Genomic DNA, 16,191 nt, shown 5'->3' with positions numbered 1-16,191 from the left:
CCAAACACAAATATATGTGATTGGCCACCAAATCCCTTTGAAAAGTTTTCCTCCTATTTTTCGTGTTTTTCCTATGCTTTTTAATACTCTTGAGGTGATCATATATTTAATTATATGTGTATTTATTTTACTTCCAGAAACAAGAGGAAAAAGGGGAAGAGAGAGAGATACTAGGGATGAACGTGACTATGACCAAGAGCAGAGTACCCCCAGAGATCACCGAGATGATCGAGAATCCCGGGATGGACGAGATCGAAGGGAAACCAGAGATAACAGAGAACGCAGGGATCCAAGAGAATCTCGGGACACTCGGGACTCACGGGATACAAGGGATTGTAGTAGAGACAATAAAGAAAGTCGGGATCAGAGGGACTTACGTTCTACACGAGATACACATGACTACAGAGACAGAGAGTGTCGAGAACATAAGAAAGAAGAGCAGTATTTGGAGGAAGCACGTAGTTATGGAAGAGCCCATGGCAGAGAAGATAGTTCTCGTGCTGAAACTCGGACAGACTCAAGAAGTGAAACTAGAAATGAATCTAGAACGTCTGGAAGAAATAGGGGGAGAGGTCCTGAATTAACAGACAAGGGTATAATACATGAAATAATAGGAATGTTACACTATTCATTACATAAACATCTGTTTAATCAATACCGTAGAAATTACACTACAACTAATTTCTTTTTATGACTTCACCTAATTTAGTCAGCATTATCCATAATGCAACTGGATCCTGTATGCATTTCTTGAAAACTGTTAAATAATGTGGAACAGATGGTAATAAGAAATAATTATCACATGGGTTTCTGCTTTTTAATAAGAAAGAAAATTACTCTATTTATCCTAAAAGAAGGCTAACTGTTTAATTAATTTTAGTCAAACATTGACTACTGTTGAGGAGGTCCTCATCTTTAATTCACTGATACAAAAGCTACTTGCTCTTGAAATGACTAGGTAGGAAGTATGTATGAATGCAGACTACTTTGCTAGAGCATAGATGCTCTTGAAAATTAGTCTGAAAATTAGCTTTTGCTTGAGAAGGATTGTTTGCCAGGTGATTTTAAACCTTTCTGTTATGGTTAAACAAGACTTCTCTTTTCATAGCATTGGATTTTGTTTGGGTCTATGATATTTTTCTTCAGCATTAATTTGCTGAATCTGTGAATGCCTTTTGATTCACCACAGTGTTCAATCTTGGCTCAGCTGATGACTTGCAAGCTCACAGCTCTTAGGTTGCTTAGATTTCTGCATATGGAGTTCTATAGTTTGAAATTTAAATTAACTGAAAAGGACAGGGCAATTAATTCTTATGGTTAGCTCTTTTATGGCAAATTTATTCAACACGTTATCAGCTTGGTTCAGGAATAACATTTTAACTTGCCCAAGTGCATATTGGCAGTTCTTAGGCATAATTTACAAATCTTTTTATGAAATACAATTCTTTTAATAAATCTGTATATCTAAATGTGGCAACAGAGATTCTTTCATTTTTTCTGTGTGTCTGTTTTCAACAGGCAATCGAGGAACACGAGGATCTCAAGTTGATAGCCATAATACTAGTAGTAGCTACCATGACAGCTGGGAATCACGGAGCAGTTACCCTGACAGGGATCGCTATGAAAACCGTGAACATGCAAGAGATTCTTCTTTTGAAAGAAGACATGGAGAAAGGGATAAGCGTGACAATAGAGAGAGAGGTAGGTACTCTTCAGGCTTTTTTCGACTGTTAGCTTATTAATTGATTCTTTCTAAAAGGACATAGTAGTAGAATAACATTAAAGATGAACATACCTGTAAAAGCTAGGGCTCATGCATGCCACTCTTGTGTTCAAGGCAGCAAAACACAAAGTGGAACTGCGAGGAAGGAAGAAGACTGGACTGATAAAGCAACAAGGCTTTATCTTTGTAGGAAGAATGAATAGCATGAACTGTTATGGGATGAGTAGTATTGCACTTAATGTGATTATTAATGTTGCATGGCTAGTATTGGAGATGCTAGGCATTGAATTTATCAGCATCTGGAGGGCCACAAGTTATTATGATATAATGGATTTTGTATCCTGATTTTTATTGGTCTTCACAAGTAGTTTATAGTGCTAGTAGTTTGCAATGCTAGATTAAAAATGATCTGTATAAAACAAAAGCAGCCTAACTAGATATGGCACAAGCTCATGCTTTCTTTGGCTGCATCTTTTATAAGGAACTTAGTACAGGACATTTAAGGGGGATTGCCCATGGTGAGGGTGGATTTATTTGATGTTATTAAAAAAACAGATCAGATCAGATAGATTGTCAGAGTACAATACTGTATGAAGAGAAAAAAAGATTAAATCATCATTAACAGGTGTGATAGTTTTATTCGACAGACTAATTCATCATTTGGGTTTCAGATTAACAAAGGTGAAATAGTTTCAGTTACTCATGAACTAGGAGCCTTCACTGTCAGTGAATCTTGATTGCAGAAGACAACACTGACTTGATGAACTTTCATTACAAGCACTAGTTGTTCATTTAGCCCAGTATTGTCTACTGAGCAAATATCCTAAATACTAGAAATTAGATGCAGGATCTTTTTGCCCTACAGTAGAGCTGTGGTCTCTCCCCTCACCTCCTGTCTCCGTGGATTCTGAATTCTTTATAAATATGGACACTCAGTACAAAAGATATCTTTAGAATTATTTATTTCACAACTGTTGCACTGATTTGAAATTAAAGCATTAGTATGCACAAATATTGGACAATGAATTAGGTGATTAAATTAGAACTAAAACCTGTTTATCATTACAGATCAGAGGCAAAGCTCACCCATGCGACACCAGGGAAGAAATGATGATATTGATCGTGATGAAAGACTAGAAGAACGAAGAGTAGACAGGAATGAAGATAGGAGGGATGAAAGAACTAGGGAACGGGAAAGGGAAAGGGAAAGAGAGAGAGAAGCTGAACGTGATCGTGCCCGTGAGCGAGAACGTGAGAGAGAAAGAGATAAGGACAGAGAACGTGAACGGGATAGGGACCACGATCGAGAACGGGAGCGAGAGCGGGAAAGGGAGCGTGAAAGAGACCGGGAAAGAGAACGGGAACGAGAAAGGGAAAGAGAACGGGAAAGAGAGCGGGGCCGGGAAAGAGAGAAAGAAAGGGAACGACAGAGAGAGTGGGATGACAAAGAGAGAGGAAGAGAAGAACGCAGGGACAAGAGAGAAGATGTCCGTGAAGAAAGGACCACAAGAGATAGTCGTGAAGAAAGGAAAGCAAAGTGAGTTTTTTAAAAAAAAAAAAAAAAAGATAATTATGCAGTGTGAGACAGTAAAAGGAATGAACAGGCTATAGCCAATGTTATCCAAGCAAACATTGACAGTTCATATGTCTTTCTGTAAGGTTTTTTGAAAAGAGGATTACTTAGTTTATCAATACTTATGATGACATTCAATTGAAATTTTAAAAATTGATGCGTGTAACAGTTCTGTTTGTATTTATGCTGGAAGATGGAGAAGATTCCTTAGAACTTAAGTGCCTAGAATTTAATGACTTATGTTTCTTTTTGTCAAATACAGAAAACGTCACAGAAATGAAAGTAGCCCTAGCCCTCGGAAATCACCTAAGCGCCGCCGTGAACATTCACCTGATAGTGATGCCTACAATAGTGGAGATGATCAGAGTGAGTGAAAGCATGTACAGATTAGCAGGAGTTGGCTACGTAGCCCCTGTCGATATCACAGCACCCACTGTGACTTAAGATCGTGTCCACCAGCCTTCAAAACCTGTGAGACTGAAGCCATTTCTAATTTACAAGATTTCTGTTCTCACTTGAGATTTGACAAGATTTTGACCATTTATTTATTAATTCATCCATAATTTTTGACACCTAAAACATCATGTGAAATTGTGCAGTGGCATCTGCAGCTGGGAAAGTGGCTAAACTCTTGTATATAGGATAAGTAAATTTCAGGGAGTCCTCACTTACAGATGGTAATTGGGACCGGAAATTCCTTCGCTAGGTGACATTGTATTAAGGCATGTCACGTAACTGCTGATTTATGACGGTAGCCCTGGCAGTCCCAGTTGCCATTGTTAGATGAATCCTGCATGGTTGCAGTGTCCTGCGGTCACATGATCGCCATTTGCTACCTCCCTCCAGCTTCCCCATTGACTATGCTTGTCAGCAGCTGGCAATGAAGGTCGCAAATGGCGATCACATGGCCATGGGACTGTTACAATTGGAGCTGGTTGCTAAGTGTCTGAATTGTGATCACATGACCATGGGGATGGTGCAGTAACCGCAACTACAAGGGCCAGTCATAAGTACACCTCATTCAGCATTGTCATAACTTTGAACGGTCACTGAATGAGTGGGCATTAAATGAGGACTACCTGTAGTATTTTGCCAGCTAGGGCTGAAGAAGATACAATGTAAACAAAACCTCCTGTTGTTTGCACATGGTTGTTTTCTTTGTAGAGAATGTATTTCTTAGATACAACAAATACCTTGCACTGTGCATGTCATAGTCCGGCCCATTACCAATATTCTGCCTCTTTCACATCAAGTGAATGTCTTTTTACATGGACAATGTTGTAGTAATAAAGATAGATAAAAAAACATCAGAACAGATAATACCTACGTTGGCTTAAACATGTCACAGGAACTGATTTATTGATTCTGTCATTTATAGACTGCTGTGACCTCAGTGGGGAAGCTATTCCACAACATAGTTACCATAACTGTAAACTAAACTCCTGCCCCCTTAATCTTTCAGTAGTAGAAACTTTTAACAGATTCAGGAGGATGGCGTGTATTGCACAAGTCAGTTTCGTTTAGAGACGGTGGTCCTGGAGTACCTAGAGGCTAAGCCAAATAAGGCTTTATAGGTTAAAATAAGTAATTTGAGTTGCAACTATGGACAACTAGTGCAGAGCTCACAGAACTGCTATTTCATGGCTATGCCAACTCTTGTCTGCCAGCAAGCAGTTGTAAGCATTTTGTACCAATTGCAGTTTCTGGGTGATCATCAAAGGCAGCCCCATGAGAGCAGTAGTTCAATTTTGTGGTGATAGGTTCATGAGTCACTGTTATGAAGACCTCCTGCTCCAAGTAGGGCCACAACTGGCACTCTAGTAGACATTGACAAAGCCCACCCCTCAGGCACAGCCTCTGTCTACCAATGAGTCAGGACCCCCAAATCACAGACCTCCTCCTTCAGGAGGAGTGCCACTCTGTCCAGAATTATAACCAGAGCTGGCAGAGAGATTAAAAAAAAAAGGCAACTCTATCTTGCTTGGTTTCAGCCCCGCCTGTTTTGTGCAATCCAGGCCCTAACAGCCTATAGATCCTGGTCAATATGTCCATGGGATTTCTTTTTCTTTTTGTTTTTTCAAGTAATTTTATTAAAAATTATAATTACAGTAGTCAAAGCTAATGCAAACTAAAAGATAGAAAAATAGAAAGAGTAAAAGGTGCAAAGAAAAAAAATAGGGAAGACATAAAGAATAGAAATAAAAGTAAGAAAAGTAAAAAAATAATAAAGAAAAAGAAAAGAAATATATAGTGACTCCCAGCCTTCATCACAGCAAGTATAAACAGTTTTAGTAACTTTTCACTTCTTAAATTATAACAAATGATGTCTTCTTTGCATATCCTACCTCTTATCTATAAACAAATCCATAAAGCATCATCATTTCAGTCCTGGTGTCAGCAAAAGTCCATTAAAGGTTACCAGAAATAACAACATATCTATTTTAATCTTGATCAAATAAACCAATTTTATATTCCTTCCTTTTACTTCTAACCATCTTAATCTTTAGTCCATTCAAATAATGTCATGGAACTTTATTTCTTTTCATTACTTCTTTGTCCCTTCTCACAAGATTCTTCAAAGCTTTAGCAAGTCTCTTTTGAAAGTCCAGTGTACTGTAGAAAAATTATCCAGGTCACTCTCTTGATTTATTGTTTATATGTCCCTTTTAATTATTAAGACATCAGCCAGTTTCTTTTGTATGTCCAGTGTAAGATCTTTTTCCATGTCATTCTTGTAGCCTGTCATTTGCAAATCCACTTTCAACTTAGTCTCTGTCTTGTCAGGTAAAACTTGTTCCTCTTCAATAACATATTTTAGACAGTCTGTCCTTCAGATATTGCTGTTGACATTGTTCATATTAATTTCTGAGTGCATTTTTCAAAAATATCCTTCAGTATTTCCAGTGTTAGAATATTTTGCACCATTCTGTTGCTGTTAGCCAAGTTTATGTGTTCTTCTCCTTTAATTGAAATCTTAAGTTCCCTCTAGTGCCCAGTTTTTAAAATCTTATTTTATTTTATTTTTAATTCAAAACAAAAACATTTTCCCACAGGAAGGTTTCTTAATAATTAATTCCAAAATCTTATTTCAAATTTACCTGGACCCTTAATCCATTTGTAGCTTTCTAAAATCAAAGTTTTAATTAACATTTTAACAGTAACATTTTACTGTTTATCTTGCTAAAAAAAAATTTAATTCTTAAGCTTGTAATTAAAATTTTCTTTCATTAAGGATTGAAGGCAGACTTACCCAGTGTTTTCAGACTTGTCAAGCCAAAGGTTTCTAATAGCTAAAAAGTAGTTAATAAGCAATTTCCAAATGTGATAAGAAAAGGAAGTGTCAGGTTCAGCCCAAGAAATTCCACGGGATGGTTCTGGAATTGCTCAGTTACTTTATTAGCTTACACCTGCTAGACAGAATCTCGCCAGACTAACTAACTCCCAGAGTCTGTACTAAACATTACGAATTCCTTAGGGTGGTGCCAGTCTCATCCTCTTTGCTTTCACACGCTCAGGCTGTGGGCTGAGGAGATGCTTGAAATTCTTCTCCCCATGACCTTGAATCTCCTCATACAAGTCATCCATCACAGAAAGTATGCAAATTTAGTGTCCTTTTAAAGGTGCTGACCATGGTTTGAGCAAGATAGCTATTCCCTCATCTCCTAATGCTCAAAACCCACTGGAGACTACTGTCTTGCAGTTTCCTCATGAGGAGAACTGTCTGGAGCACTTGTGGGTGATCTCCTGTCCTCTCTTTGTCTTAAAAGGTTTGAAGAGCCAGTCTACTCATTGGCTCTTTGTTTTTGCTGCAATTGTCAGCTCCACTTTTCACAGAGCCATCTTCAGTCTGCCGTTTCTTCCTCTGGAAGCCCCAGGTCCATGGCATTTCTGACCTGGGGTGGAGATTTAAAAATGTGGATCATTAGCAAAGGGACGGTATTTCACCCCAAAGTGATAATTGACCTTTTTCAAGGGTTTTGAGTAGATGTTGAACAGTAGGGTGGAGAGAATTGAGCCTTGGATCTCCCTAGAAGTGAGTATTTATCAGGCTAACCTCTCCACTGCTCAGGAAGTTTCAGAACCACTGCAACACAGTGCCTCCAACTCCCAACCCTCACAGGTAGTCTAAAAGAATATTGTGATCAATAATACTGAATGCCGCTAAGAGGTCTAATAGGATCAGAAAAGGTGCATTCTTCCCTTCCAGGTAATGACAAAAGTCATCGTCCACCAGAACAACTAGTGCCATTTCCATCTCATGCCCAGATCTGATTCCAGACTAAAAGGAGCCTAGGTAAACAGTTTCCTCTAGGGCAACTGATTCCCCACCATCTTCTCAATAACCTGACCCCCCAAAGGAAGATTGGAAACTGGGCAGCAATTATCTAATACAGTTGGATCCAGAGAAGGGTTCTTGACAGAGGGGCACATCCCCACCTCCTTAAGGATAGCTAGCATCACCCCATCCCTCAGAGAACATTGACTACTTCCTGCACCCAGGTGTTCCTCACTGGTGACTTGAAGTCGCCAAGAGGGGCATGGATTCAACTCATTGGTGGCAGAGGTCACGTTAGAGAGCATCCTTTCTATTTTGACAGAGTGCAAGGGAACTGCTGGTCGGAAAGTGCTCAAGTACCCTTTGGAATTCCTTTGGATCCACAAGGTGCTTGGGACAATATTAATATGCCCATCCACATGTGGAACTTATGGGCAGCAGCAAATCTCAGCTGGACCAGACCACTGCAAAGGGCTCAGTCTAATGTCTTCCATATTCAGATCATGCACTCTCCAACAAGACAAAACGTTTGTCCTTAGCAAATTTTATGAGTCTTCCCCTTCCTCTAACCTATCTCCAAGACATGGAGATTGAAGATCTCCAAGAGTAGAAGATGGGGAAATTCCAAAATCAGGCAGCAAGGTCCAAGCATCAAATTGTTGGTCTCCCATTGTCTGCAGTGGCTTGCCTAACACCTCTAGCCATATCTTTTTTGACCTATCACTACAGAAATTTCCCCTTCACCCTTTTTGAGGCCACACATTTCTCTACATGGCTAACAAGTTCAGTACCCCCACCTAATATAACCCCACCACCCATAACCATATACAGTCAGGTCCAGAAATATTGGGACATCGACACAATTCTAACATCTTTGGCTCTATACACCACCACAATGGATTTGGAATGAAACAAACACAATGTGCGTTAACTGCAGACTGTCAGCTTTAATTTGAGGGTATGTACATCCAACTCAGGTGAACGGTGTAGGAATTACAACAGTTTGCATATGTGCCTCCCACTTGTTAAGGGACCAAAAGTAATGGGACAGAATAATAATCATACATCAAACTTTCCCTTTTTAATACTTGGTTGCAAATCTGTTGCAGTCAATCACAGCCTGAAGTCTGGAACGCATAGACATCACCAGACGCTGGGTTTCATCCCTGGTGATGCTTTGCCAGGCCTCTACTGCAACTGTCTTCAGTTCCTGCTTGTTCTTGGGGCATTTTCCCTTCAGTTTTGTCTTCAGCAAGTGAAATGCATGCTCAATGGGATTCAGGTCAGGTGATTGACTTGGCCATTGCATAACATTCCACTTCTGTCCCTTCAAAAACTCTTTGGTTGCTTTTGCAGTATGCTTTGGGTCATTGTCCATCTGTACTGTGAGGCGCCGTCCAATGAGTTCTGCAGCATTTGGCTGAATGTGAGCAGATAATATTGCCCGAAACACTGCAGAAGTCATCCTGCTGCTTTTGTCAGCAGTCACATCATCAATAAATACAAGAGAACCAGTTCCATTGGCAGCCATACATGCCCACGCCATGACACTACCACCACCATACTTCACTGATGAGGTGGTATGCTTAGGATCATGAGCAGTTCCTTTCCTTCTCCATACTCTTCTCTTCCCATCACTCTGGTACAAGTTGATCTTGGTCTCATCTGTCCATAGGATGTTGTTCCAGAACTGTGAGGGCTTTTTTAGATGTCGTTCGGCAAACTCTAATCTGGCCTTCCTGTTTTTGAGGCTCAGCAATGGTTTACATCTTGTGGTGAACCCTCTGTATTCACTCTGGTGAAGTCTTCTTTTGATTGTTGACTTTGACACACATACACCTACCTCCTGGAGAGTGTTCTTCATCTGGCCAGCTGTTGTGAAGGGTGTTTTCTTCACCAGGGAACGAATTCTTCGGACATCCACCACAGTTGTTTTCCGTTGTCTCTGGGGTCTTTTGGTGTTGCTGAGCTCACCGGTGTGTTCCTTCTTTTTGAGAATGTTCCAAACAGTTGTTTTGGCCACGCCTAATGTTCTTGCTATCTCTCTGATGGGTTTGTTTTGTTTCTTCAGCCTAATGATGGCTTGCTTCACTGATAGTGACAGCTCTTTGGATCTCATCTTGAGAGTTGACAGCAACAGATTCCACATGCAAATAGCACACTTGAAATGAACTCTGGGCCTTTTATCTGCACATTGTAATTGGGGTACTGAGGGGATATCACACACCTGGCCATGGAACAGCTGAGAAGCCAATTGTCCCATTACTTTTGGTCCCTTAACAAGTGGGAGGCACATAGGCAAACTGTTATAATTCCTACACCGTTCACCTGAGTTGGATGTACATACCCTCAAATTAAAGCTGACAGTCTGCAGTTAACGCACATTGTGTTTGTTTCATTCCAAATCCATTGTGGTGGTGTATAGAGCCAAAGATGCTAGAATTGTGTCGATGTCCCAATATTTCTGGACCTGACTGTATACACTCCCAACTAAACTTCAACCTGGGCTGATAAATCAGGAACTTAGTACTTATTTTTATACCCCACCCCCCGAAAAAGGCAGAAAGTTAGTGCAAAGGGATAAGAAAAGGATAGCTGGAGCATGCTGTCTCAGACTTCAGAAGGGAACTCCAAAAAATTCCCATTGTTCCAAAGATTTCCTTGCAGTCTTCATGTATGATTTTTCTGCATTATACTCTCAAGAGTCTGCTTTATCTAGTCGAATATACTAATTTGTTGGCATTGCCACTGTTGAGAAGGCCAAAGTGTATTCCAGAAAATGTATGAATCAGTAGTTTTTAGGAGCCTGATTTTAAAATCTTTATTGAAATTCATTTGGCTTTGGAGAGGAGGGATATATTTTTAGAAGAAGAATGTGTGTACGTGCTGATGATTTTCCTATGAGTAACTTTCATGTTAAGCCTCCAACCTTGTATAATAATTTCCTCTTCTCATAACAGAAAGTATAGCTGGAATTTTTTCTTCTTTGCTGTAGGTTAAAGAATATCCCTAGATATAAGGGCTTGTTCGAAAACAATATGTCATGACACATTTTCTTTCTTACAGATGAAAAACGACGTTTATTGAGTCAGGTTGTACGTCCTCAAGAATCACGTTCACTTAGTCCTTCACATCTTTCGGAAGAGAAGCAGAGCCGGTGGAAAGACAGTGACAGAAAGCCAGAGCGAAAGGAGAGCATGAGACATTATGAGGAAAGTGATTACAAAGAACGGGGTTCTTCTGGGGACAAACAGCGAGAGCAGCGAGAGGGCAATGAGAGTTCAAGGAGCAGAATCCAAGATAATGTAAGTAATCGGGTTTCTGAAGAGCGTGAGGCTATAGATCATATGCTGGAAGACAAGAAGAAAGTTAAAATGCAGAAAAAAACAACAAAGAAAAAGAAAGATGATGATGGTGGGATAGAGCGCTATGTCAGTGAACCAGCAGCAGAGAAAACCCAAGTGTTTTCTCCCAAGAAAGGTCAGAAAAAGAAAAATGCTGAAAAGAAGCGCAAGAGATCCAAAGGAGATTCTGAGGCTTCTGAGGAAGACAGTGGCCCTCATCAGAAAAAGAAAAAAGGTCCCAGGACACCACCTGTAACCACAAGAGAAGAACTGGTGGAAGTGGTGCCCGAGAAATCTGCAGTAGTGGAAGTTGTTCCCAAGAGGGAGGACACAACGTTTAGTGACTGGTCAGATGAAGATGTTCCAGAGCGTGGAGAGACTGTTCTGGAAAGGAATTCTGAGGAGCCCCATAGAAATAGCCACCGTACACGAGGTGAAACCATGGAAGTTTCTCATGTGGTTGAAGAAACCCCTCATCTCCGACCTGCAGATCAGAAGCGTAGCAGCAGCCTCTGTAGCAACAGGAGCCATACTTCAAGTAGACTCCGATCACCCTCTAATGATTCTGCACACCGCAGTGGAGATGACCAGGCTGCAATGAAGAAGATCTTGCACAGCAGTTCCAGTGACAGAGACAGGAGATGCCTTGAAATTGCTGGAGAGCGGAAGTCCAGAATTGATCAGCTGAAACGTGGAGTTGCCAGCCGTAGCACCTCTTCTGGTAATTTCAGTTGCATTGCTTTGGTTGCTCCCATGCCATATCCCTGGCCTTTCCTGAGACTCTTTCAACCCTTGGAAGGCCCAGCGCTTGGGATGGGGGGTAGGACAGAGGCCCAAAGAGCTACTGTGAGAAGGGACTTGCGGCCATTCCTTTGTGCAGTTGTACAGTGGCTAACCATGTAAAATTGCTTTAAAAAGGGATAGTAATAAATTGTTCAGAGATAATGTCATTCAAACAGGGATGGGCAACCTTCAACCTGCCTTTCCTTCTTCAGACCCAACAGTTAGGCTTTTTAGAAGTTCATTTGATATTGGTAGCATTTAAAAAAAAAAACCTACAATCAGTAGCTCTAATGGAGTTATTTTAAATGAGGGAATTGGAAAAGAAAGAAGTCAATTTGTCCTGTGTACTTCGCTTCCTTGCCCCCCTTGCATGTCATCATTGGGCTCTTAAAAAACTATACTTGGGGCCACTTGAAACTTTTTCCAAAATCTTATTTTGGGTATGAGTATGACTCAGATGAGAGGAAAAATGAAAAAGAATGAAAGTGTTTGTGGAATGGATGTGTTTGTGAGGGAGGGAGGTGAAACAGGAAGAGGGATCTTGGCATTAGGACTGTTGGCTTCAGCTCTGCCTGCCGGTGGTATGGTGTCCCTGGCCGATTGCCTGCAAGATAGGGGGTAGAAATTTCCCATTAGAAGTTATAAGGAAAATTGGGAAAAGCAAAGGGCTTGTTACAGAGCAGTAAACCATGGTTTATTAACCTGAGGTTGTGCAATCTAATATAGAATTTATTGTCCTGCCAAACCTTGCTTTGAAGTTCGATTTTTTTCTAAATGAAAGCCTAATAATCTGTTTTGCTGGAACTGATTGTGTGTTCCAGATCGACAGGATTCAAGGAGCCATAGTTCAAGGCGAAGTTCTCCTGAATCTGATCGCCAAGGCCACTCCAGATCTGGGTCCTTTGACAGCAGAGAAAGAGTGCAGGACAGAGACCGGCATGAGCACGATCGTGAACGGGAGAGAGATCGGCGAGATGGGAGGCAAAGAGATTGGGACCGAGATGCAGCTAAATCTGACTGGTTGAGAAGCAGAGACCGGGAAAGAATTCGGGAACGAGACAGGCAACGGGAAAAACGAAGGGATCTGGACCGTGAAAAAGAGCGCCCGCTTCCTGAAAATCTGGAAAGAGATAGAGGTGTTAGCACTTCCTCTCAAGCAGAAATATCCAAGCACAGTGAAACAAAAGCAAGTAAAGATCATCAGGCTTTTGAGGCCACCTCTCTGGACTCTTCCTCCCAGGAGAAGGAAAGGCAGGATAAAGACCTAGGCCCTTTGCAAGGATTTGAAGATGGAATTGAAGCCGAGAAAGTGGAAAATGTAGAAGGTAAGTCATTCTGACAATACAGTGCTGGCAGTTTTTCTGCTTTTAAACAACCTAAATGTTACTGGTATCATTTAGTAGATCTCCTTATTTGAATGTTCTGGATGTCAGGCTTCCTCATATAGTTTTTGAGCAGTATAGTTACCAGTAGACTCCAAATGAAGTAGGTTCTCTAGCAGAGCATAGTTAACTCTTTACTTCCACAACTTTTCCCAGTATGAATTAATATTGTTGCCCTCTGTGAAAACTCTGATGATGGTGGGAGAGAGACAGGAAGAATAGAGACAGAAACAGGTCATGCACTTACCCACCTCCTTTCTACCCTTCTCCAACTAATTGCAGTTTTGATGGGATGATATGCTGCACAGCAAGGACATAAATGGAAAAGATTAAACATAGAGTGCAGTTTCCCTGATCTGGCTCCAGACACAAAGTACAAACCTAATTATGTCTTCTGCATCATCTCATTTGGCATGCCATTCCTGTTGGATCTGTAGAGTTTGAAAGACTAAGTGCATGTTGCAACTTTTGGTTCTTTTTGTAGGTGGAGATGATGAAACAAAAATAGATGATATGCAGTCAATGGAATCTGGTGCAGGAGAATATGAGCCAATCAGCGATGATGAATTGGATGAAATTTTGGCAGGTGATGCTGAAAAAAGAGAGGATCAGCAAGATGACGAGAAGATGCCAGGTAAGCATAGCAGAATTGTTTCTGTCAGTCGTATATGTACTAGAAAGTCAAATTTATCTTCCAAAATTACAGTTTCTGACTTAAAATACTGAAGCCTGCATAACCTAGGCACAAAGAAAACAAATGGTCTCGGTTTGATAATGTTATGTTGTTCCACTTCAGCTGGTCATGAGAAAGGGGAATTTGCTTTCTAGTGCAAATCATTCCCAGTTCATTCCAAGAGCAGAATAAATATCAGATCAGTTTGGTATCTATTTGGTAGGTAGAAATGACAGTTTTTTAGTTTGGATATCATAGTGGGAAACTATGGCGTGGTTTAAGAAGTATCAGCACCATAGCCAAGTACATATGGGGCGGGCCAAAAATTGTGCATAAGTACAACTCTTCTTCCAGATTCACCAGTTTTGCTTGGATTAGGCTGTGACACCTGAACCCGCCCATCTTGCACTTTTAGAGTAACGTTTTAAAAATGAAGACTGGTCTGGTGCAGGGATTCAGCCTCTGGGGGTTGTCCATTCTCCTCGAGAGATGGCAGTCTTTTCTTAATTGAAGAAGGCTGACTGGTGTGGGCTAAGGAGCACCTCTCATTTTCTCCCTAAGACCACTTTCCTTTTGCCTCTGCAGTGGTTGGAAGCAGGGGGGTTGTTTGCTGGATCTACCCCAGAAGGCAGATTTGAAAGAAGACAAAGACAGTGGTAGCCTAAACAGGGAAAAGCGAGTTTCTGTCTCAAGCCATCTCAGAGCAGGTCTCATCCCACTTGGCTTTCCTTTGAGGGGGCAGTGATTGCCTCAGAGTGAGATTTACAACTGATTTTCCCTGCCTGCAGCCAGGAAACAGTTGCAACCACCTCTCTGCCAGCCTAATGGGTACCTTGGTGTCTTAAAGAGTAAATATTTGCATTTGTCTTATTCTGCATTTTCTATCTCTTCTCCTCTTAGCTTTCACGGTACTCATTTGCTTGAGTTATTGTACATGCAAGAAATATCTTCAGAGTTTATTTTTTGTATGCATTTGCAGATCCGGTGGATGTCATCGACGTAGATTGGTCCAGCCTGATGCCAAAGCAGCCAAAAGAGCCCCGAGAGCCTGGAGCTGCTCTTTTAAAATTTACTCCAGCTGCTGTTATGTTGAGAGTTGGCATTTCCAAACAACTGGCTGGCCCTCCACTCTTCACAAAAATCAAAGAAACTTGTCAGAGAACTTTGGAGAAGCCTAAAGGTAATTAGTTTATCCCCAGCAGATCATGGAGAGGAATTAGAAAACTATAAAGGTTCATATTAATTTTTGGTTTTGAGCACATACCACTCTGAAAAGGCTACCTCTAACTGTGCAAAGCCTGTTTATAGATCTGATAGCAACATGCTCACCAGGATGATGCATCCTGGTTTGTAAAGATCTTACTGAGTTGATCTGCTGAAACAATTTTGCTGTGTCTCTGTATGAATAATATCTCCCTTTCTCCATACTGGAGGCAGTCAAGCCATCTATGCCTCTTCCTGCACTGAGAAGGGAGGTGCCCTGAGGGTGGGGTTGGGCTAGACTCAGGAACTGGACATTGGGAGAGGAAGTGGTGGCTTTGCATGATTCTGTAAAGTGCTTTGTTGATATGGGAGATCTGAATCACCATTTTAGAAGACTTTGGATCTTCTTATTACTATACTGCCTCTTTGTAGATGCAGAGAACCTTTTTGAGCATGAATTTGGGGCCCTGAATATGGCTGCCCTACTGCGAAAGGAAGAGCGAGCTGGACTGCTGTGCAACCTGGGTCCTTGCTGTAAAGCTCTTTGCTTTAGGAGGGATTCTGCAATCCGCAAGCAGCTTGTGAAAAATGAAAAGGCAAGTACCTGAAATATATTTTAACACTCAGTAATCTTTAATGTGGAAATCAACGTCTGTATAGTCATCCAGTTACAGAACCACGACATATTTTGCTCATTTATTTTTAATGCTTCCCCCCCCCCCGCTTTCTGAAAGCAAAATGAAGTTAATGAATGAATGGAAGCTAGAGACTTCTAAACATGGGATTATCACTTTGTTGAGTAGCCATTGTTCCATTGAAATAATATTCACAGTCTTTCTGTGAAATCCATGATGTTCAGAGGTGCTTTTAAATATTCTAAATACTCTAGCAAGCATAATCTTCCTCAAAATGTTGTCCCAGAATAGCCAAGTGCTCAGGGCTCTGAAATGGCTGGAGAACCTGTCTGGGGAAATACGCCCCCTCAAGCTGGTGATGCAGCCCTCAAAAACCTATGCCTCATCTGCTGATGAAAATTAGCAGTTCTGCTCTATGTCAGAACCAGTACTATTGGCTGCTAAATTTTGGTTGCAAGCTATGTATGGCTGAACTATAACGATCCTGCCACTGTAGAATATTTTCTTTATGTTGTTTGTTTGTTTGTATCCTGCCCTTCTGCCTATAGGGCACTACAGTCGACAGGCCTATAGTTTATTTACTTATTTCATTTGCATCG

At 41.0% G+C, this 16,191-nt stretch overlaps 1 protein-coding gene across 5 annotated transcripts in view; it reads left to right on the top strand.

Moving 5' to 3' along the window:
* Positions 1–16,191, top strand: part of ZC3H13 (zinc finger CCCH-type containing 13) — a 60,428-nt gene that overhangs the window by 41,308 nt on the left and 2,929 nt on the right. For 4 of the 5 annotated variants that reach the window (XM_088135222.1, XM_088135209.1, XM_088135194.1 and 1 more), the window contains 9 exons: positions 138–593; positions 1,519–1,701; positions 2,792–3,260; positions 3,559–3,662; positions 10,639–11,637; positions 12,521–13,024; positions 13,566–13,715; positions 14,734–14,934; positions 15,390–15,553. In XM_088135222.1, coding sequence (XP_087991348.1) covers positions 138–593; positions 1,519–1,701; positions 2,792–3,260; positions 3,559–3,662; positions 10,639–11,637; positions 12,521–13,024; positions 13,566–13,715; positions 14,734–14,934; positions 15,390–15,553 — 3,230 coding nt within the window. Of the gene's footprint in view, positions 1–137; positions 594–1,518; positions 1,702–2,791; positions 3,261–3,558; positions 3,663–10,638; positions 11,638–12,520; positions 13,025–13,565; positions 13,716–14,733; positions 14,943–15,389; positions 15,554–16,191 lie in introns of those variants that run through there. The other variant, XM_088135216.1, reaches the window with a different exon arrangement.

Source organism: Python bivittatus, unplaced genomic scaffold (assembly GCF_059951505.1).
Source record: "Python bivittatus isolate LINGU-HERP-01145 unplaced genomic scaffold, Pbiv_v1 ctg000020_np1212, whole genome shotgun sequence".
In the NCBI taxonomy this organism is placed as follows: domain Eukaryota; kingdom Metazoa; phylum Chordata; class Lepidosauria; order Squamata; family Pythonidae; genus Python; species Python bivittatus.
This window is presented reverse-complemented; position numbering and strand designations above follow the sequence as displayed.